This window comes from Gekko japonicus, unplaced genomic scaffold (genome assembly GCF_001447785.1).
Source record: "Gekko japonicus isolate JY-2015 unplaced genomic scaffold, Gekko_japonicus_V1.1 scaffold1234, whole genome shotgun sequence".
Taxonomy (NCBI): domain Eukaryota; kingdom Metazoa; phylum Chordata; class Lepidosauria; order Squamata; family Gekkonidae; genus Gekko; species Gekko japonicus.
This window is the reverse complement of record NW_015168685.1, coordinates 474,461-495,211: the sequence shown is the minus strand read 5'-3', so window position 1 is coordinate 495,211 and position 20,751 is coordinate 474,461. Positions and strand designations below refer to the sequence as shown.

General features: G+C 48.5%; 1 protein-coding gene across 1 annotated transcript; it reads right to left on the bottom strand.

Moving 5' to 3' along the window:
- Positions 1–1,795: 1,795 nt before the first annotated feature.
- On the bottom strand, positions 1,796–19,851 carry LOC107113999 (tripartite motif-containing protein 7-like). The gene is made up of 8 exons (XM_015415420.1): positions 19,450–19,851; positions 17,255–17,419; positions 15,845–15,940; positions 13,846–14,076; positions 12,684–12,706; positions 10,937–11,055; positions 9,668–9,700; positions 1,796–2,791 (listed from the first exon to the last, which is right to left on the bottom strand). Exons 1-8 carry the CDS (start codon positions 19,837–19,839, stop codon positions 2,274–2,276), a joined length of 1,575 nt encoding a protein of 524 aa, XP_015270906.1. The 5' UTR covers positions 19,840–19,851; the 3' UTR covers positions 1,796–2,273.
- Between the last annotated feature and the right edge of the window lie 900 nt (positions 19,852–20,751).

The window sequence follows — 20,751 nt, the reverse complement described above, 5'->3', positions numbered from 1 at the left end:
TCCCACTTCCGGCCTTCGGTAGGGCGCCATTGGTGCCAGCTCTGAGGGTCCGGAGCTTGGGAGTGCTCCTGGATGCTTCCTTGACAATGGAGGCCCAGGTAGCAGCCACTGCCAAGGCAGCCTTTTACCATCTACGGCTGATTAGGCAGCTGGTCCCCTTCCTCAAACACAATGATCTGGCGTCAGTGATCCACGCGATGGTTACCTCGAGGTTGGATTACTGCAATGCTCTCTACATGGGGCTGCCCTTGGGGCAACTTCGGAAGCTGCAGCTGGTGCAGAATGCCGCAGCTAGGTTGTTGATGGGTGCCCCTATGAGGGAACACATCCAACCGGTGCTGAGGGCGCTGCACTGGCTGCCAATAGCGTTCCGGATACGCTTCAAGGTGCTGGTTATGACCTTTAAAGCCCTTTATGGTCTGGGGCCTGTCTACCTGCGGGACCGCCTTTCCCCGTACGTTCCCCCGAGAGCACTGAGATCTGGGTCGCAGGACCGGCTAGTCCCCCCCTGGCCCTAGGGATGCCAAACTAACAACTACTAGAACTAGGGCGTTCTCCTTGGCTGCACCAACATTATGGAACCAGCTCCCTCATGAGATCCATGCACTCCGGGATCTCTGCCAGTTCCGGAGAGCGGTGAAGACGGAGCTATTCCGTCAAGCATTTAACAACTCAGACTAAGCATGATTGCACTTTATAGTTGCCGCCATGGGTATGTTGTACTGTGTGTAAATAGCGATTTTATTGTACTGTTATAGATTGTTTTAGAGGCATTGTTTTATTGGTTTTAATGTTGTAAGCCGCCCTGAGCCGCTTCGGCGGGAGGGCGGGATAAAAATCAAATAAATAAATAAATAAAATAAAGCTTGTTGCCCTGTAATGGGATTTTTCTGTCTGCTGAAACAGCCTTTAACAGCTGAAACAGTTCTCTACAAATTCCTTTCGTCAGAAGAATTGTCTCCTAAAGATGCCATAAGAACTACAATGTAAGTGCTCTACAATGTGCGTGTAAACCCAATCACCCATAAATTATACAGACATACATACAGTACACTTACCCAAAATGTTCCAAATATTAAATCAGAAGATTTAGGCACTAAAGTGTAACACGGAGTTCTCTCTTTCAAAAGTCAAACTGGCCACTGCCGCTGTTGCCCCCATGCCACTACCCAGTAAGCCAGCCAGGCGGAGGCAGCAGTAGGTGGGGGAGAGCGTAGGAGACAGGGTGACTGATCGGTGGCCAAGATGGCAAGCAAGGGTGGGCGGAGGATGGGACTCCCCCCTGAGTCTGAGGGGGTCCCCTGCTTGTTATCAGCAGATTTTTTTTCCTGAATTCTAGATCACACACTAGTATGATTGTACACACTGAAAGCCAGTGTGTTGCAGTGCATGGCGCAGTGGACTTGAACAGGCAAGGCCTGAATTCAAATTCCTGCTCACCTGCGAAGTTCACTAGCTCTTGGCCTAACTTCCCTCACAAAGAGCCGCTGTTGAGGACAACTGGGTTTTGAGCACCCAGTTCCTCGAAAACACAATTAAAGGAGACTGAGACGATAGTGTGGATATAAAGGTTTCAGGAGAAAAAACTTTGATACAAGTGTAACCCAGAAGAAGAACCCTGGCTACGCAAATCCCCCTTCTGATTTTTCTTTCCATGTGGAGACCTGGGGATGGTTCAAGTCAAGAAATGAGAGGACCCTTAAAATCCCCCACCCCCCAAAAATTTCCAGGCAGCAGAGTTTTCAAGGAAACATAACTTTATCGTAAGCATAATATCTGTACAATCATTGGTGTAACTGAAACCCAAGTGCTATGAAGGTATCAACTTTGATAGGGGCAGGATCTTCAGTGCCCTTCAGAAACGGCAGGCTGAACACAGGCAAATCCTAACAGATGGTGCCCAGGAAAGCAAAAGAAAGAAAAAGTCCAGACTACTAATTTAAACTCTCAGGGCCTCTTCTTCCTCTGTAGGCTCTGGAGGTTGTTCCTCTCGTGCTTGAGGAGAGGGGAGGCTGGGGAGGGCCTATTCAGAACCCTCCTTTGGAACGAGCCTGCTGTTCTTTATAATGGGAAATGTGTTAACTGTTGTTTTGAGGAATAAGCTACGAAGAAAAAAGGGAATGTTGGGACACGGGGGGGGGGGAACGTTTCCATTTTACTCAAGTCAGTTTTGCTGGCTGGGAGTCCAGAGAGGCCTTTACAGGACTCAAAAAGGGGAAGGGTCTTGAGGAATAATATTTTCTTATTGATGGTCCTGGTGTGAAGAAAAGGTCTTAGGAAGATATTTTGAGGTGGCCTTTTTTTAATACCCAAAAGAAGGGCAGGAGGGTCTCTCCGAGGAAGGAGGCTCCAGAGAACTCATAGAGAAGAGCTGCTCGGTCAGCATCGAAAAAGGCCACTCGCCCCCCAATGTAGTTCAGGCACACTCGGATCCTCTTCAGCTCCCCGGTCAGGGTGAGGGGAGGACTACAGCCTTTCACAGAAGCCTTGTAGCTGCCCCCCCACTTCCCCGCCTCCCAGATCCCTTCCTCAGGATTCAAGGTGATACTTCCCTTCCTCCTCACAGACTTTCTGGCCACCCCCACAGCCCAGTCTCCCTCACTTTCCACAAGGACTTCCCAGAAATGGCGGCCTCCTGTGAATCCCTCATGGCCCAGCACAATATGGCGCTGGTCAAATCTCTCAGGATTGTTGGGCAGGGCTTGAGCTTTTTCTCCATCTCTCACGCTTTTCTGACCCTCAGACAGGATGAGTTTGGGATAGGCCGTGTCTGGATCCAGAGTCACATTTGCTGTTGAAGGAAGATGAGGAGACAAGAAGAGAAACGGCATCAGCTGGGGGATTTCACCTTCTGGCCTGTTGTGTTCCCTTCTCCTGCCAGTCATGGCCTCCTCCCACCTTTGCCACCCTCTCCTTTGTAATATGAATGGAAATATAAAGATTTTTTTATATGGTTTTTTTTCTTCTTGATTGTTCATATTCATATTTTTCCTGGTTTTATGGATTTCTCTTTTAAGCGATATTTTATTAGAATGTTAGAAAGGCCTGTTATATAGGCTTTCCTCTTGTAGGTCTGATATTGTTAGCAGACAACATAATAGGTACAAAGTTCATGATTCTGTAGTTCTTAGGGCAAACCTTTCAGTGTCTGGGTCAGAGAAGATTTTAGTCTGATATGAAGAATCCTTGTCCATTATCATTTAGGTTAGGTTAAGTAAACACTTAGGTTTTACGTAGATTTGACGTAGATATATGTTTCTTTACATCTGGCCAATCAGAGGATTATTACTCAAATTACCATTGTCTTTTATAACCAATTATGCTTTTTGAATATTGTTTTCTTGATGATGTCAGTCCATGTATAAAATATCATGTATTTCCTGAATATGTTCAGAATATGTTCAAGAAGAAGAAGATGATGATGATGAAGAAGAAGAAAAATAAGAAAGCTGTCAATTTTGATGAGTTATTTGGTCCAATTGTTTTCCTGTTAATTGAAGCATATCTCCTGAATATGCTGAGAAGAAAGTAGTCAATTTTGGATGGACTATTTGGTCCAACTGTTTTCTTGTTAATTGAAATAAAACATAGATCTTCCTCCTCATTTGACTTCATTTTTGACATGGAATCTAATATGTACAACACCTTGGTCAACAGGCCCTCCTACCCTCTGAACAGTCTTCCTGTGTGCTTCAAGAGAAGGCAGACAAAGGACACAATAAACACCCACTGGAACGCAATCTATTTCCTCCCATATCCTATCCTATGCAGAGAAGAAAAGAAAGGAAAAATGCTTATATTGTTCAAAGGGTGTGTGTGTTTTTTGTCAGAAATCTCACACATGGAAGTGCAATTTACACAAACACTAATCACGTGAAAATGAGCAGAGGCACAGAAAGAGCTGAGCATGTCGTGGCTCTCAGTCCTGATCTCAAGAGAGGCAATACCACCTAATTTGGCATTAACTGAATGTATTAAAAGTAAAGGTTCCCTTGCTCGAAAGCCAGTCGAATCCGACTCTAGGGTTGCGGTGCTCATCTCCGTTTCAAAGCCAAAGAGCCAGTGCTGTCCAAAGACGTTTCCGTGGTCATGTGGCCGGCATGACTAAACACCAAGGTGCACGGAACGCTGTTACCTTCCCACCGAAGTGGTACCTATTTATCTACTTGCAATTTCTTGCTTTCGAGCTAATTTGGCATTAACTGAATGCATTACCTTGAACAAAAACCAGACTATAAGGTCCCTCCCACCATGCTGTAAATAAAGTGAAGCTAAATGGCCTGCTTGCGTTCCCCAGAGGATGCAAGTAAGATCAGACCTTTACACCATGGCCCACGCAGGTGAGATCGGACCTTCACACCTGAACAATCTGCTTTCCACCTTTCTATCTTTTTAAAGGTTGTAACAGTCAAGGTCTGCAACCAGGATCCCTTGGAAGGGGGGCGTTCATAGAATCGTAGAGTTGGATGGGACCTCCAGGGTCATCTAGTCCTATCCCCTGCACAATGCAGGAAATTCACAAACACCTCCCCCCCACACACCCCCAGTGACCCCTGTTCCACCCCCAGAAGATGACAAAAAACCCTCTAGAATCTTCAGCCAAACTGGCCTGGAGAAAAATTGCTTCCTGACCCCAAAGTGGTGATCAGCATTTCCTTGAGCATGTAAGAAAGGGCCATGAGAACTAAGCACTGATGGAACCCTTCCTGTCCTCCCTCTCATGATCTGCCTAAGTTCACAAAATCAGCATGGCTGTCACGTGGCCAACTAGCCTCTGTTTGAAAACCTCCAAAGGAGAGCCCTCCACCTCCCCAGGAAGCCTGTTCCACTGAGAAACCACTCTAACTGTCAGAAAGTCCTTCCTAATGTTTAGCCGAAAACTCCTTTAATTTCAAAACATATGTTCTGGTCCAACCTTCTGGGGCAACAGAAAACAACTCCACACCATCCTCTATATGACAGCCCTTCAAACCAAAAAAGGCTGAAATGTGAGTGAGTCCTCGCACCCCCTTCTACAGACAGCCAGAGACCAAGGGACAGAATCTCAGGTTCTCCTGGAACTAAAAGTCAAAGAAGTCACCCTTGCAAGGTAGGACACTTGAAAGGCGAGTTTCATAAATCAATTACTTGGGTAGCTGTAGCCAATGAGGGCTAAAATACTGCATTCAGACTGAAGCCTTCCGATTTCGAGAACTCCACAAGACTAAAAATCAAGTGATTTAAAATTGTGCAAAAATAATCAGCAACAGAGCAGTGAACAGTGAGGATACAAAGAACAAAGCTAAGACTAATTAAGCACATTTACACACAATGGTTCAAGATCTGAAACGTACCAAAAGTGGACTGAGTCCAACAAGGTTCCAAAGTCCAAGACGAGGTCTTTGTTCAGGAAGACCCCCACCAAATGAGAGGTGTCCCCAAGTCAGATGTGATCCAGACAAAATGCTCAAGGCTTATCGAAGCCCAGGGCAAAGAGAAGCACTAGAACAAAAACCCTTTACTTTATGCCCAGAGACCTGTGTTGTCCTGATTCTAATTAACCAATCAAATGTATAGCGAGGATGGAACTTTGTTGCTAAGCAGGTGATCAGAGGGGTTTGCCAATTAACCTGAACGGACTAGAGATCTCTTCAAGAAAACTGGAGAAATCAAGGGATTGTTCCACGCAAAGCTGGCCATGATAAAGGACAAAAACGGTAGGGAGCTAACAGAAGCAGACGAGATTAGGAAAAGATGGCAAGAATACACAGAAGAACTATACAAGAAGGACCTCAATGTCCTTGACCACCACAATGGTGTAATCACTGACCTTGAGCCAGACATCCTGGAATGTGAAGTCAAATGGGCCTTAGAAAGCATTACTAACAACAAAGCTAGTGGAGGTGATGGTATCCCAGCTGAGCTATTCAAAGTCTTAAAAGATGATGCTGTTAAAGTGCTGCACTCAATTTGCCAGCAAATTTGGAAAACCCAACAGTGGCCACAGGATTGGAAAAGGTCAGTATACATTCCAATTCCAAAGAAGGGCAATGCCAAGGAATGTTCAAACTATTGCACAATTGCACTCATTTCACACGCTAGCAAGGTCATGCTCAAGATCCTACAAGCTAGGCTTCAGCAGTATGTGGATAGAGAACTGCCAGAAGTACAAGTTGGGTTTGGAAGAGGTAGAGGAACTAGAGATCAAATTGCCAACGTTCACTGGATTATGGATAAAGCAAGAGAGTACCAGAAAAATATCTACTTCTGCTTCATTGATTATGCTAAAGCCTTTGATTGTGTGGATCACAACAAACTGTGGCAAGTCCTTAAAGAGATGGGAGTGCCAGACCACCTCACATGTCTCTTGAGAAATCTGTATAAGGGTCAAGAAGCGACAGAACTGGATATGGAACAACTGATTGGTTTAGCATAGGAAAAGGAGTACGACAAGTATGTATATTGTCACCCTGCTTATTTAATTTATATGCAGAGTACATCATGCAAAATGCTGGCCTGGATGAATCACAAGTCGGAATTAAGATTGCCGGGGAAAACATCAACAACCTCAGATGTGCAGATACCACTTTAATGGCAGAAAATGAACCTAAAGAGCCTCTTGCTCAGGATGAAAGAGGAGAGGGCAGAAGTTGCCTTGAAACTCAACATCAAAAAAACTAAGATAATGGCATCTGGCCCTTGGCAAATAGAAGGGGAAGTCATGGAAGCAGTGACAGACTTCACGTTCCTGGGATCCAAGATCACTGCAGACGGTGACTGCAGCCATGAAATTAAAAGACACCTGCTCCTTGGGAGGAAACCGATTGCAAAGCTAGGCAGCATACTAAAAAGTAAAGACGTCACCCTGCCAACAAAAGTCCGTATGGTCAAAGCAATGGTATTCCCAGTAGTACTGTATGGCTGCAAGAGTTGGACTATAAGAAAGGCCAAGCGCCGAAGAACAGATTCTTTTGAATTATGGTGCTGGAGAAGACTCTTGAGAGTCCCCTGGACTGCAAGGAGATCAAATCAGTCAATCCTAAAAGAGATCAACCCTGACTGTTCCCTGGAAGGCCAGATACTGAAGCTGAAATACTTTGGCCACCAAATGAGAAGGGAGCACTCACTGGAGAAGAAGACCCTGATGCTGGAAAAGACTGAAGGTCAAAGAAGAAGGGGACAGCAAAGGATGAGATGGTTAGACAGTGTTATCAAGGCAATGAACATGAAAGCAAACTCCAGAGCACGGCGGAAGACTGGAGGGCCTGGTGTGATGTGGTCCATGGGGTCGCGAAGAGTTGGACTCGACTGTGCGACTGAACAACAACCTGCCACTGCATGGGTTCAACTGAGCCTTTCTCCCTTTCTCCCACCCATCATTCCAGGCGCTAACAAGATGGAATGCGCCCTCCCAAATTCTCGTGCCCTTGAAGCTACCAGGCCTAGAGGTGGGACCGGCTGCTGGGGTACCTCCCATCTCCCTTATCTCAGTCTTTGATGCTACAAGCAGCTTGACCTATGTTTCAAGAGAACGAAACTTCAGAAGAACATAAGAGAAGCCATGCCAGATCAGGCCAATGGACCATCCAGTCCAACACTCTGTGTCACACAGTAGCCAAAACCCAGGTGCCATCAGGAGGTCCTCCAGCAGGAGCAGATCTCCAGAAGCCCTCCCACTGTTGCCCCACCCTGAACAACTTCCATCTTTACTAGGCCATGGCCTGAACCACTGATCAAAATCTGAAGAAGAAACTGTGTAAAAAGACCAGTTTCTTGACTGTAACTTCCTGCCCAATGAAGACCTCGAAATCTTACACAATGTTGTGTCAATTTAGTTGTTCCTAATGAAAGGTATTACACGGATTTTGTCCTCGTTTGGGGGTTTTGCATGGACCTCCAGGGATGTACAATCTTTCTTCTGTATCCCAGGAATGACCAATCTACTCCCCCCCGACCTTTAATTATGTGCTTTAAAAAACAAAAATCCCTTTTCTCCTGTCATTCAAGGTCTCTCCCAGAAAACAAAATCAAAAGCACCTCAGTAATAGCTTCTGTGCTTCAAAGCACAGGTAACTTGGGGAAAAGATAACAAAGCAGGATTTTGTTGTCAAAGGCTTTCACGGCCGGAGCTCATTAGTTGCTGTAGATTTTCCGGGTTGTGTGGCCACGGTCTTGCCCTTGTAGAACCTGATGTTTTGCCAGTAACTGTGACTGGCATCCTCAGAGGTATAACACAGAAAGATGGAGTACTCTCTTTGTCAATTTTCATTGCCTTGATACTCTCTGAGTCTTCTAGAGAGACGACGATGAACAGGTTTGTATACCCTGCTTTTCTCTCCCTGGAGGAGTCTCAAAGCGGCTTACAATCACCTTCCCTTCCTCTCCCCTGTGAGGTAGGTGGTGCAGAAATAGTTCTGAGAAAACTGTGATCGGCCCAAGATCACAAAGCAGGCTTCACGTGGAGGAGGCGTGGGGAATCAGACCCAGCTCTCCAGATAAGAGTCCACGGCTCTTCAACACCGCACCATGCTGGCTCTCTTCTAGAGAGACCCAGGTGCTCTAATGGCGGTTTCCACACAGGGATGGGCGTGCACGGTTTCCCTGTTATCGGTGAAGCTGCTGAAAAAGCATAGCAACAACAGGGCTTCTGCTGGCAGGAAAATCTGCTTAGGCTGTGGTCACACACACTAAATAATCCACTTTCAATCCACTTTCCAATTGGATTTTACTGTGTGAACTAGCAAGATCCAGTTGGAAAGTGGATCGAAACTGGATTATTTAAGGTGTGTGACCGCAGCTTTAGAGAAAGCAGACACCCAGCCTGGTCTGTGCCTCTCAAGGGGAGGATTTGCAAAGGCCCTCAAGTGCTCCTGCCCAGCAACCGTTTCCCCGTCATTTCAATATGGCGGCAGGTGGCTGAAAGGAGGCAGTTAATCCCCTCAGAGGTCACCTTTTCTTTCACCTTTACAGACCTCCTCAGCCAAGATCACAAAGCAGGCTTCACGTGGAGGAGGCGTGGGGAATCAGACCCAGCTCTCCAGATAAGAGTCCACGGCTCTTCAACACCGCACCATGCTGGCTCTCTTCTAGAGAGACCCAGGTGCTCTAATGGCGGTTTCCACACAGGGATGGGCGTGCACGGTTTCCCTGTTATCGGTGAAGCTGCTGAAAAAGCATAGCAACAACAGGGCTTCTGCTGGCAGGAAAATCTGCTTAGGCTGTGGTCACACACACTAAATAATCCACTTTCAATCCACTTTCCAATTGGATTTTACTGTGTGAACTAGCAAGATCCAGTTGGAAAGTGGATCGAAACTGGATTATTTAAGGTGTGTGACCGCAGCTTTAGAGAAAGCAGACACCCAGCCTGGTCTGTGCCTCTCAAGGGGAGGATTTGCAAAGGCCCTCAAGTGCTCCTGCCCAGCAACCGTTTCCCCGTCATTTCAATATGGCGGCAGGTGGCTGAAAGGAGGCAGTTAATCCCCTCAGAGGTCACCTTTTCTTTCACCTTTACAGACCTCCTCAGGAGGAGGAGGAACTGGCTGTGGCAGGGAGGGGAAGGTTCTGAGGAACAAAACAAGAGCGTTCAGTAGTGTTATCTCTGAGAACACCAAGGAGAAGAACACAAATCGTAAGGTGAAGCTTTTTAGTTTAGAAATAATTGATTTGTCTATGAAGAAAAATGTACCTTTCTGCAGGTGAAGTCCAGAATCCAGAGTGTCTGAGGAAGCAAAGGGACAGAAAGTGAGCAACAGACCCTGGTGCCCATCACAAATCTTGGGGGGGGGGGGAATATTTAATAATACCGTGTTTTTTCTCTTGGGAAGGGCAGGCAGCATGGTATAGCCTAATCTTGTCAGATCTCGGAAGCTAAGCCTGGTTGGTGCTTGGAAGGGAGATCAAAGAAGACTGTGAACCGGGGGGAGGGGGGAACCAGCAAACCACCCCTGTTTCTCACTTGACACCTCTTCCTGTAGGGCTCTTTTTGTAGCAGGTACTCATTTGCATATTAAGCGACACACCCCTAATGTAGCCAATCCTCCAAGAGCTTACAGTAGCTCCTGTAAGAACAGCTCTGTAAGCTTTTGGAGGATTGGCTACATTAGGGGGTGTGGCCTAATATGCAAAGGAGATCCTGCTACAAAAAGAGCCCGTTGTGACGTGATGGTACATATTTCTTCTGAGTTACAGCTAAAAGGTTAAGTAGAAGCTACTTATGCAAAAAAAAATTATTCATGTTCAGATATTCAAATTTGTTTTCACAAGTCACTTTGAGTAACTTGAGATCCACTTCACAGAACATGTGCTAAAAACTGTGCCCTAATGGTCCAATCCAGCTAAACTTAGGACGCTTCCAGACAGAGGTCCCAGAGCACCATCCTCAGCAGAGTCACACCCTTATAAATTTAGATTTCTATGGGCTCAGAAGGGAGTAACTCTGCTTAAGACAGCACAGTCGGCCCCCTTGAGTCTATCCTGTGGGCTCAGCTGGGACATATTCAAGCAAACACACATACTCAATTAAAGAGACCAGATTTGATCAGTTCGACTTGGCCACAGACACACTGCAAAGAGAAAGGGAGGGTCCCTGAAAGGGATCGGGTGCGTGGGGGGGGGGTCTCCATTAAAAGCGGATGCCCTGGAGGGCAATTTCCCTCCCCCTCCCTATCATTTTAGGTGCTTGTCTGACCATCTACCTCACAGTTTGCCCTTGCATGGCTACAGTTAATGACTAGAGATCAGCAACACAGAATAATTTTGAGAAATCCACGTAAGGCAATTCTGAGCTAAAGCTACAGGAGAATTCTGAGCAGAAAACTTTACACAGCGAACTAAAATAGCCTTCTGAATGGGTACATAAATTCCCTGCATTTCCTGAGTGTGCCTAGAGCAGACTAAAGCACACCTGGCCCACTGTAATGTCCAGTCTGAAATCCCTGCAGCATTTCTTCATTACCTTTGAGTTGCTTCTTGATTCCATCCAAAAGGGGACTTAAATCTGAGAAGTCCCAGACGTGCCACTTCAGTGCAAGAGGGAAAGCTGCTGGATTCTCAAATGACTCCCTGTCTTCATACCTGGAGAAAGTCGTGTTAAGGTGCCATCCGTCCAGTTCAGGATCTCCCCCGCCCCCAGTGGATCAGAGAAACAGAAAACGGAACAGGCAGAAGGTATAGAGAAAGTCTAGAGACACAGCACAGAAAGATTAGGGGGAGGTGCTCTTTGAAGAGGAATATTCACCTCACTGTAGCTCTTGCTTTGTTAAGAAGTGGGCCTGGGTTCCACACAGCCCCACAGAAAATGGCTACCACAAAATAAAAAAGAGCCCTTTTTGGCTCAGATTGCCACCGTGGGAGGGGGAGAGATCCTGCCTCCCCCCAACAGCTGTTTTTGCAAACCAAAATAGCACCGGGAAGGTTATCTGCCCATTTTTGCTGCTCCCTGCGGAGTACTTGGTGCAAATGGAACACCAAAAACAGGGGAACCCTACTTTGCCGAGGTGTGTGTGTGTGGGGAGCTTTTCTTAAATGGTGCTTGACATCATGTCAAGATACCAATGGCTGATTGGGGGGGGGGGTCAAAAAAACATCTTGGTGGCATTTGGGGGCCATTTCCACTTCCCTTGAGTACTGGATGCAGGCTGGTGGCATTTGGGGGCCGTCTCCACTTCCCTTGAGTACTGGATGCAGGCCAAACTGCCAGGGTGGAAACGGCCAAGCAGGAACGGCACATTTTGGTGCCACATGGTGGCAGGAACTCTGATATAAACACGGCACACACTCCTACTCCTGCTTCCTCGTCTGTTGTCTCAACCTACACTCCTTAACACGTGGAGCACATCGGATTGGCCTGCTCAGTCAGTAAAAAGCCACCGTGGCCAGCCCCGATGCCAATCAAGGCATCATTCGAAGTGGAGCACATCGGATTGGGCTGGGCGGTCATCACAGTGCTCAGTCAGTAAAATGCCACTGTGGCTAGCCCCGATGCCAATCAAGGCATCATTCGGGCCAAGTAAAGTTTACCACCTCCCATTTGGTGGAATGAATGTAGCTGAGGAGACCTGAACTCTATTTTCTGGGGTGTTTTGTAAAAATGTTGCTTTGACAATAGCTGCCACCACAACGCAAGGACCTTCACTGTGTGACTGAAGGTATGCTGTGGCAGCCATCTTGTGGCTGGTACCACCTCCTGTGACTCTGCCCACCACACGACATCAGAATTCCAAAAGCGCCTGCCACCTCAGAAAGGTTGGGGAGACCCTTGTTCTAGAGATAAACAACAAGGTGTGTTCCCTCTAAGCTGTGGAGCCCCGTGAGCAAAAATTCTACTTTGTGAGCTACTGGCATTAAAGTTGTGAGCGAGCGATTTGGCCACTGCATGAATTAGTTTGCTCTGGAGCCATCCCTTCCTGAGCTGAGACAAAAATGTGTGAGCTGGAGGCTAAAAAACTGTGAGCTAGCTCACACTAACTCAGCTCAGAGGGAACACTGGTGTCAGCCCAGCTCCCCCAGTGCTATTTCAGCACACAACTGACCATTGATCAGGCTCTGTGCAGAAGCTGTTTGCCACTGACAGACGGATGGAGATCCACGATCTTAGTTACACCTGATTTGGCCCTCAGCCACGACCCTGAAGGACCACGTTCTCCACAGGCTTCTCAGTCCGATCCCAGCATTAAGAAGGTTAATGTTAAAGGTCCACTTACCTCTGTAAGGTGCTTCTGGCATCCTAAAGAAAAAGGCAGAGAGAGAGAGAGAGGAAAAAGGGAGACCTGAGTGCCTGCTAAAAGGTCAAACCAGGAAGACCCCCTCAGGTTCTGGAAGATTCTGCACTTGGGCCTTTTGCTTGCATCCAGCTAGCAGACTTCACTCAGAGACTGGGGTAGATCTTCATAAAGTGGGAGAAAAAACTGCAGCCATTTCAGAGCAGAGCTGAGTGATCTCCTTTGACAACTCAACAGCTGCAATTTTCACATAGGCTTTCGCAGTGATAGAGGGTATTACTGAGAAGAACGGAAAATCTCATGTCTCCATCTTAGCCAAAATTTTGCCACGTGCAGCCTGCACTTTCTTTAGAAATAAGAGCTAGGAATCAGTGAAGCAGATTAGAACTAGAACGTCACAACGACCTAGCAATCTAGGCACTGCCCTTTTCTTCAAAGCCTGAGAAAAGCCCAGAGATGGGGGGAGGATGGTGCCCCCGGGGACTGAGAGAAGCGGAGCCAAACTCAGTCACCTTTCAGCCCCCTAATGGACTTTCCCCCCTTTCCCTGTCGCACTGCAGGAAGGCTCAAGCAATGAAAGGGAAGGGAGGGGCTGGACAAAAATGCCACCACATCTGCACAGCTGTGGGGGGCTGACAGTGGCAAGCACAGGGGTGCCAGGAACCGGTGTGTGGATGCCGTTCGTAACAATTTGTTGTCGCTGTCGTGTGTCTGCGTGCGTTTTTCCGCGCCCACCCACAAGCAGCCAGTATAAGCGACCTTCCCCGCCCCCACAGACATCCTCTTTTTAAAATGTGCTGTGTAATATCTTGCATGTGACCCTCGTTCCTGGATTTTCAGGGGTCTTTGGAAAGAGCTACGGGTGAACCTGGCTTTGCTTGCGTGTCTGTCGGTGGAGACTCAACCACAGTCTGGCTTCTGAGATGGAAGCCGAGTGGTGTCAGACAGGGGGCTGTGGGGGGAGGGGGTGGCGTTTCGCGGGGCCCCTGGGGTTGTCCAGACTGCCCCTGCCTGGAGATGTAAAGGGGGAAAGGGGAAAGTGGCCCATGTGCAGAGGTGGAAACCTGCTAGCAACATAAACTGGGCTTGGTTGCTTTTCTGCTAAGCAGAGGAGGCACCCGGGCTGTTCCCGCCACCCCCTCACCTGCAGGAGATCCGTGGCCGGCTGCTGACTCTTCTCCTCCATCTCCCGGATGAGGCTTTCCAGAGAGGAGAGGGCCTCAGAGATTTCGGCCAGGTGCCAGTCCCTTTTCTTCGCTACCTCCTTCTCCACCTCTTCCACCTGGGCCAGCAGAAGTTTCTCTTGTTCCTCTAGAAACAGGTGCAGTTGCCTGAACTTGGTCACTGTCTCTTGCTTCTCTCCTGTGGTTTGCTTCTGAATTGGAAAGAGGAGGAGGCCAGCGTCAGGAACACAGCTGGTCTTTGCAGGGGGAAGAGACACTTGAGGAGGCTCCTATCCTACAAACACCACTGGGGGCAAAAGAGCTCAGACGCCCCTTCCCCTCACTTGGTCTCCCAATCTAAACTGCGGCCTCCCTGGCTGCATTTTGGGCAAGAATAAATTGGTGTGTGTGGAATCTACATGCTGCTGAGTATCTCAAATACTTTCCTCCTTCGAATCAGCAATGGCTGAATCCCACTTGGCTCAGTTCCGCATCGCTGGGGTAAGGTAAAGGTAAAGGTTCCCTTGCACGAAAGCCAGTTGAATCCGACTCTAGGGTTGCGGTGCTCATCTCCATTTCAAAGCCGAAGAGCCAGCGCTGTCCGAAGACGTTTCCGTGGTCATGTGGCCGGCATGACTAAACACCAAGGCACACAGAACGCTGTTACCTTCCCACCAAAGTGGTACCTATTTATCTACTTGCAATTTCTTGCTTTTGAACTGCTAGGTTGGCAGGAGCTGGAACTAGAGACGGGAGCTCACTCCATCATGCGGCACCCGGGTCTCGAACTGCTGAACTACTGGCCTTCCACAGCCTGCAGTTCAGCGTCTTAACCACTTGAGCCACCGCAGCTCCTGGGGTACCTATCAACATTTGCAGCAAGCATTTCGGGGAGGGGGGCAGAGACTTCTCCTCGGCTGCTTGTTGGCGCATTCACACAGACAGGGCCTGGACACAGATCTCCTTCTGCCTCGGATTCACCCCACCGCAGAGAGTGCCTTGGAAAGTCAACTGAATCCGCCCCAAACAAAACCACCCGAGAACAAAATGAAACAAACAAACTGGTTCTAGTTCTGTGTAAACAACCAGGGGCAGACAGCCCACCAGGTGGCCCTCAGGGACTGCCTAGGGTGCCAGAGGGCAGGGAGTGCCAGGGGGCACAAGAGTGTGCAGTTCCACACCATCCCCAGCCAGCCCCACCACCCAGGTAACAACTCTGCTTAGAACTGCAGTGTTAAGTCCGCCAAAGAGCTGCCTTCGGGGGCCTGGTCTGCTGAATACGGACCATCTGTGCATAGAGCTCCCAGAGAGGGATGCCAGCCTCCAGGTGGGGCCTGGGGATCCCCTGGAACTGCACCTCATCTCCCGACTACCGAGATCTGTTCCCCTGGAGAAAAGGGAGGCTCTGGAGGGTGGACTCTATGACCTTGCACCAGCCCTGGATTAACCATTAAGCAAAACATGCACCTGCTTTGGGCACCAAGGGGGCACCACAGAGGTTTTTGCCCTTAGCTATCATTAACTCTTTCACTGCCACACTCAACTGCTACCTAGTGCTTATATATATAATATTTAATAAAGTTGTGGGGTCTGGCCGGGGGGATGGCTTGGAAGAAAACTGAATGTTTAATCTCTTCTTTCACCTTCTGCGCTTACGGAGTCTTAATGTCTTGTCAGTTAGGCAACGGAAGGGCCGAGGGGCACCACTGCTGGGCTGTGCTGAGGGCATCAGTTGGCCTTAATCCGGCCCTGCATCGGACCCCCCACTGAGGTCCCTGACCTCCCCAGGCTCCATCCCTCCGTCTCCAGGAGTTCCCCAGCCTGGATCTGGCAACTCTGCCCCACTCCATCCCCCGCTGGTGGCCAAGGATGGACGAACCTGGAAACCCCACCTCCAAACTGAAGGGGGAGGGGCGGCCTGGTGGGTTGACTTTATTGCTATTTGAACTCTGTTCACTCCCCAGGCACAGTGACACTCACGAGCAGCTCTTGGCTTTCCTTCTCCACGTCTCCTTTATACGCCACAATTCTCTCTCTCTCCTTCTTCAGAATCTCCAGACAGCTGCAGAACTGATCCTGTGGGTGGGTGGGGGGATGCAAAACTGAAATGTGTTCTTTTTAAAGGTTTACTCCATCCTCTTCCCTCCTGCCCACCATCATACATACACACACACCCCAGACATGGGTTTGATTTCTTGCATAGAAAACCATTATTTGTAGTTAATATATCAGTATATTGTGTTAACACTCCAGCAATATACCCAGTACTGCCTACCGTAACAAGAAGTGGCAAAAAGCTCAGTGGCAGGGGAAGTGGTGGAAATCAGTACATTCCACACTTCTTCAAAAACCTCTTTTGATACGATATTTAAAGAATGATTCAAAGAAGGTTTGGATCCACAGAAAACAGGGAAGGTGAGTAGGGAAACCACAATGTTGTGCCCAACTTAAATCTCCTGCAATTTCAGAGGGGGCTCTGCAGCAGGAATTTTTTTGGGGGGGTGGATGATTCCTTGTAGTGCCACAGTGCAGTGGTAGGGCCGTGGCTCAGTGGGAGACCATCTGCTTGGTTAGCAGAAGGTCCTGGGTTCAGGAAGAGGTTATCAGTTGATGTGAAGACCTCCGCCTGAGTCCTTGGAGAGCCACTGCCAGTCATAGTGGTAGAAAAACCACAGGACCATGGTGTATAAAGCAGTCAATTATAGCAACAGCAGCACCATGTCAAAATACTTGTATTAGTATGAATTTATTACGACTTCTTCCAATATGATAAGACTCATAAATGCTAATTTTTACTATCAGTACAGCAATTTAACCTGATTTACAATAATAAATATTTACAAAATCAATTTATATGCAAGTTACAATGAGTCATGATATAGCTCATAAAGGTACCCCAAGTCAGCAGCTTCATGCATAGCTCTCCCTCTTCCCAATACTGTTCTTCTGATTTAAAATGCTACCTCACAGCTATGCTGTGCAAGTGGGGGATACACACAGACAGGTACCAAACCTGCACATGTTCTCCCCCAGCCCCCAGGCAAACACCAACTCCAGAATGACAATTGAAATCGGGAAAGTGGTTTGTGGAGGCGGGGGGGGGGATTAAACCTGGGAGTCAGGTGGCTGCCCCCTCCTAGCTCATCCACACAGTCAGCCAACCGGATGTCAACACAGCCAGAGAGGAAGTGAGTCCATGTCCCCATCTCACCCCATGTCGGCCTCAGCAGGGGGGCAGGAAGCAATGCCCCAAGGGAGACACCAAGCCAGGAGGGAGGCAGTGAAGAGATGTTGTCACTCCCCAGTGTGGGCCCAGAGTCTGGGGAGGAAACTGGAGGGAGTTTCCCTGCAAAGAGACCCCCAACAAACTCCACCTGCTGGATTTCCTACCTTGTACTCTTGGAAAGCCTCCTCAAGAGGAAGGGTTTTGTGATCTCTGTGCTCCTTGGACCGGTCACAGACCACACAGATGAGAGCTCCATCGTCCTTGCAGAAGAGCTTCAGGGGCTCCTGGTGCTTCTGGCAAACTCCCCCTTTTCCAGCTGTCCCGACCGCCTGATGCCCCCCAAAAGAAAAATGATTCATTTTATTTTTTCTTTCCCCTAGAACTGTATCTCTCCTTCTAACGACTGGATATAATAAGAGTCTTGTTCAGTTAAAAAATAACACCCACATAAAAAATAACACACACACACACACATATAAAAGCGGGATGTAACCAACCCATAGGATGTAACCCAATGGGTATCGCTTTCAACTGGAGTTTGGGGAGGGGAAACGTATTTTGTCAGTGTGAGGAAGCCAGGGGAGGGGTGCTGAGGAAAAAAGTAGTTCTGAGGAGAAAAGAGAGGCAGAAACTATCTGACTTTTGGTGCAGAAGACAGGGAAGCCGAAGAAGGAGCCTCCAGATATCTGGAGCCCCAAAAACACTGCCGCCGTGGGCCAGTCAAGCTGCAGCAGCAAAGACTGAGGGGGAAAGACTTGCAGACGGCCTCAGAGACGCACAGCAGAAGACTCTCATCATCACCTCTTTGGTTCCCAATTTAAGTTAGGTTGCCTGGGAGTTTTCTATACATGAACTGTGCTTGAATTCTCCACTCTTCCACTTTGGATTAAACCCTACTTGTATTCTAAGTTCTACTTGTAGAAGGTTATCGGCGATTGTAGGGTCTGGGAATTTTTGTCAATGTTTCCCTTTTTTACCTACTGGCCATCTCTCATTAGGCCATGGAGGCCAGCAGGCTGGAGTTGCTGCTGTCAAGAAAGTGGCCTTTCTCCATCCGTTTCTTGGCCTTCCAAATTTTGGTTCAAGGTTTGGGGCCTAGTCAGTTACAGAAGGCCCCTGTCAGGGAACCCAGTGTGGTGATGGCTTGCAGTTCTGAGAGACAGAGATTAGGGATGAGATGGCCACAGGTGGAGGTGAGATCATGGAGGCTTCAAGGCTGAGACCCAGAGGCAGTTTGGCAATCCCATTTATTCTCATTCCTCCAAGGAACCCAGGTATGTGTGTGAGGGCTTGCTTGGGACTGTGGGCACACACTGGCTGCAGAAGGAGGCAGTCACAGGTCTTAGCAACGCCCCTGACTGGCCAAACAGGATCAGGCCATCTGAGGGCAGTCTGGCATAAAGGGAGACCATTCTTCTGATCTTGTACCTTTGTGTCATCCTTTTGACTAGGTTGGGTCTTGCATGGCTGGAATACCTGCCTCCTGGATTTTGGACTTTGAGACTTTACCTTGACTCTGTGCTTCAATCTGGTCTGGGTCAGAGGACCCAATAGCCTGTGTATTTTATGTTAGCTATTTAGTCTTTATTGTCTTCTTTCCTGGCTTGCAGTACTCTGATACTTGTATACACTTTTTGCACATTTCTTTAATAAACCTTATTAACCCACTCAAGCACCTTTTTGGACCTGTTTATTACTGGCTGCTCTTTGTGAGCCAATCTGTGCCTGACCGAGAGTGGGGGAATAGTGTTATATCACGTATATAATGTTTAATATTATATTAAAAGTTACAATGAAGAACAATAAGAATGATGGTTATAATAGTTGTGAAGATTTCATGAGAAGATTTGCATGCAGGATGTTAAATTTGACTTTTTATATATACCTCTATATCTTTTCTTCTCCCTTCTTTCCCCTTTCCTGTGTATAAGCTAATAAAATTCTTTTTTTTAAAAAAAGTTGCAAGTGGCAACAACCCTCAGGCTGAGAAGAGCTTTGGCCTCAAAGTGAAATTCTGAGCCGCACAGAAGGATACCAGATAGTCTCCTGGGCTGGTTAAATGAGACACAGCAAGAGCCCTGCTAGATCCGCCCAGCCCACACTCTTCTTTCCAAACTCTGGACAACCAGATGTGTCCGGCAGAGGAAGGGGGGTGCCCTTCCACACATTAAGCGGGATGTCTGAAGTTTCTGCCAGGCTGACCAAATCCCAGATCGCTCTCAGGTCCCTGCATTTAATTTCACTGAATACCCATCATTGCTTGCATTTCAACTAGGATTGTTTTCACCGGACTGAATCTACGGAGAAGCCAAGAAGAATCCCCAGCCATTCCGCATCCAGATCCACAGAGACCTCTTACCTCCTTCTCTTGGGCCACCTCCTGCAGAGGATCTCTGGGTTCCTGGGACCTGCCGCAGACCACGCAGAGGAGCTCTACCGACTCCCGGTGCTTCTCGCAGGCTCCCCCCTTCCCACCGGCCTCTTTCCCCTCCTGCAGAGTGAACCTCTTGGCGATTTCCACAATGTTGGCCAACTGATGATTGGGGCGGAGGCTCCCCTCCTGCGCCCTTCGCCTGCATTGGGGGCAGGAAGGCTCGGCGATCCCGGACTCCCCCCAGCTGCGGGTCAGGCAGGCCCGGCAGAAGCTGTGGCCGCACTCGGCGATGGCCACCGGGTCCCTGAAGAACTCCAGGCAGATGGAGCAGGTGGCCTCCTCGCAGAGCTCCTCCAGGGGACCCCCCGCCGCCATGGCTGCCTGGACGAAAGGCTGGGGGAGAACAGGGTTAGTTTCGCTTTCCCGCTTCCCAAAGCAGCGAGGGGGGCGTCTCTCTTCCTGCACATTACAGTTCTCTGCCGGCGCCCAATCACCGGCCGGGCGGCAAAAGCAGAGTCGCCGGGGAGGAAGACAAAGGGGAAAAGGCTGGGGAGGAAGCTGAGCTGACTCAAACCAAGATTCCACCTCTCTGCCTTACGCCTTCACCCTTTCCCACGACAGCAACACACGTGTGTTTCCTGCAAACCCAGATTTGGATGCAGATCCCAGAATCGCAAGAGAGGGCAGAATGTCCCGCGCCTCTGCAGAGAGAGGGGAGTCACATCTCCGAAAGCTCCTGCCCATGAAAGAAAAGTCCAGGCAGCCAGAAAAGCAGCAGAGCAGAGAAAGGTCCAAGGATATAACCTCACTCCCTGAAGTGCTAGTTTTCTGTTGGGAAGGCCGGAGATCAGTGCTTTAGTTGTGTGCTTCCTGCCCTGGCTCCAACCTGGTGGAAGCTGCCAAATAACATCCATGCCTGCAGGACTAGATGCAGGTTTGCAGAGCCTGTGAGGCAGAGATGTTCCACCAGGCATTTCCTTGAGAGATCAGGGACGGTTACATCCATCTGGCACTCCCACTCCATAAGGCAGTGACACGACTGAAATTCTTAGTGTCATCTGTGTAGGTGACCACTGTTTTATTGTTTTTAAATTTTATTATGGATTGTAATATTTTATTATGTTGTACACTACCCTGAGCCTCCAACTTTGGAGAATGAATTATGCAAAGTGGGGACGTGCCCATATTGATCTCAGCAGGGGGTGAAGAGGGTGACTTGAATCAACCTGAGTTTTGCTCTCCTGTGGTTGTTACCTGCCAAGAAGTCTCAGTTTATTCGTTCAGTAG

Excerpts from the sequence above, each read along its gene's own strand:
- LOC107113999 (XM_015415420.1), bottom strand. The coding sequence starts at position 19,839 with ATGGCGGCGGGGGGTCCCCTGGAGGAGCTCTGCGAGGAGGCCACCTGC. Across the intron at positions 15,941-17,254 it reads AGGCTTTCCAAGAGTACAAG|GATCAGTTCTGCAGCTGTCT; the intron begins GTAGGAAATCCA and ends ACCCACCCACAG. Across the intron at positions 11,056-12,683 it reads GCCAGAAGCACCTTACAGAG|GTATGAAGACAGGGAGTCAT; the intron begins GTAAGTGGACCT and ends GACTTTCTCCAG.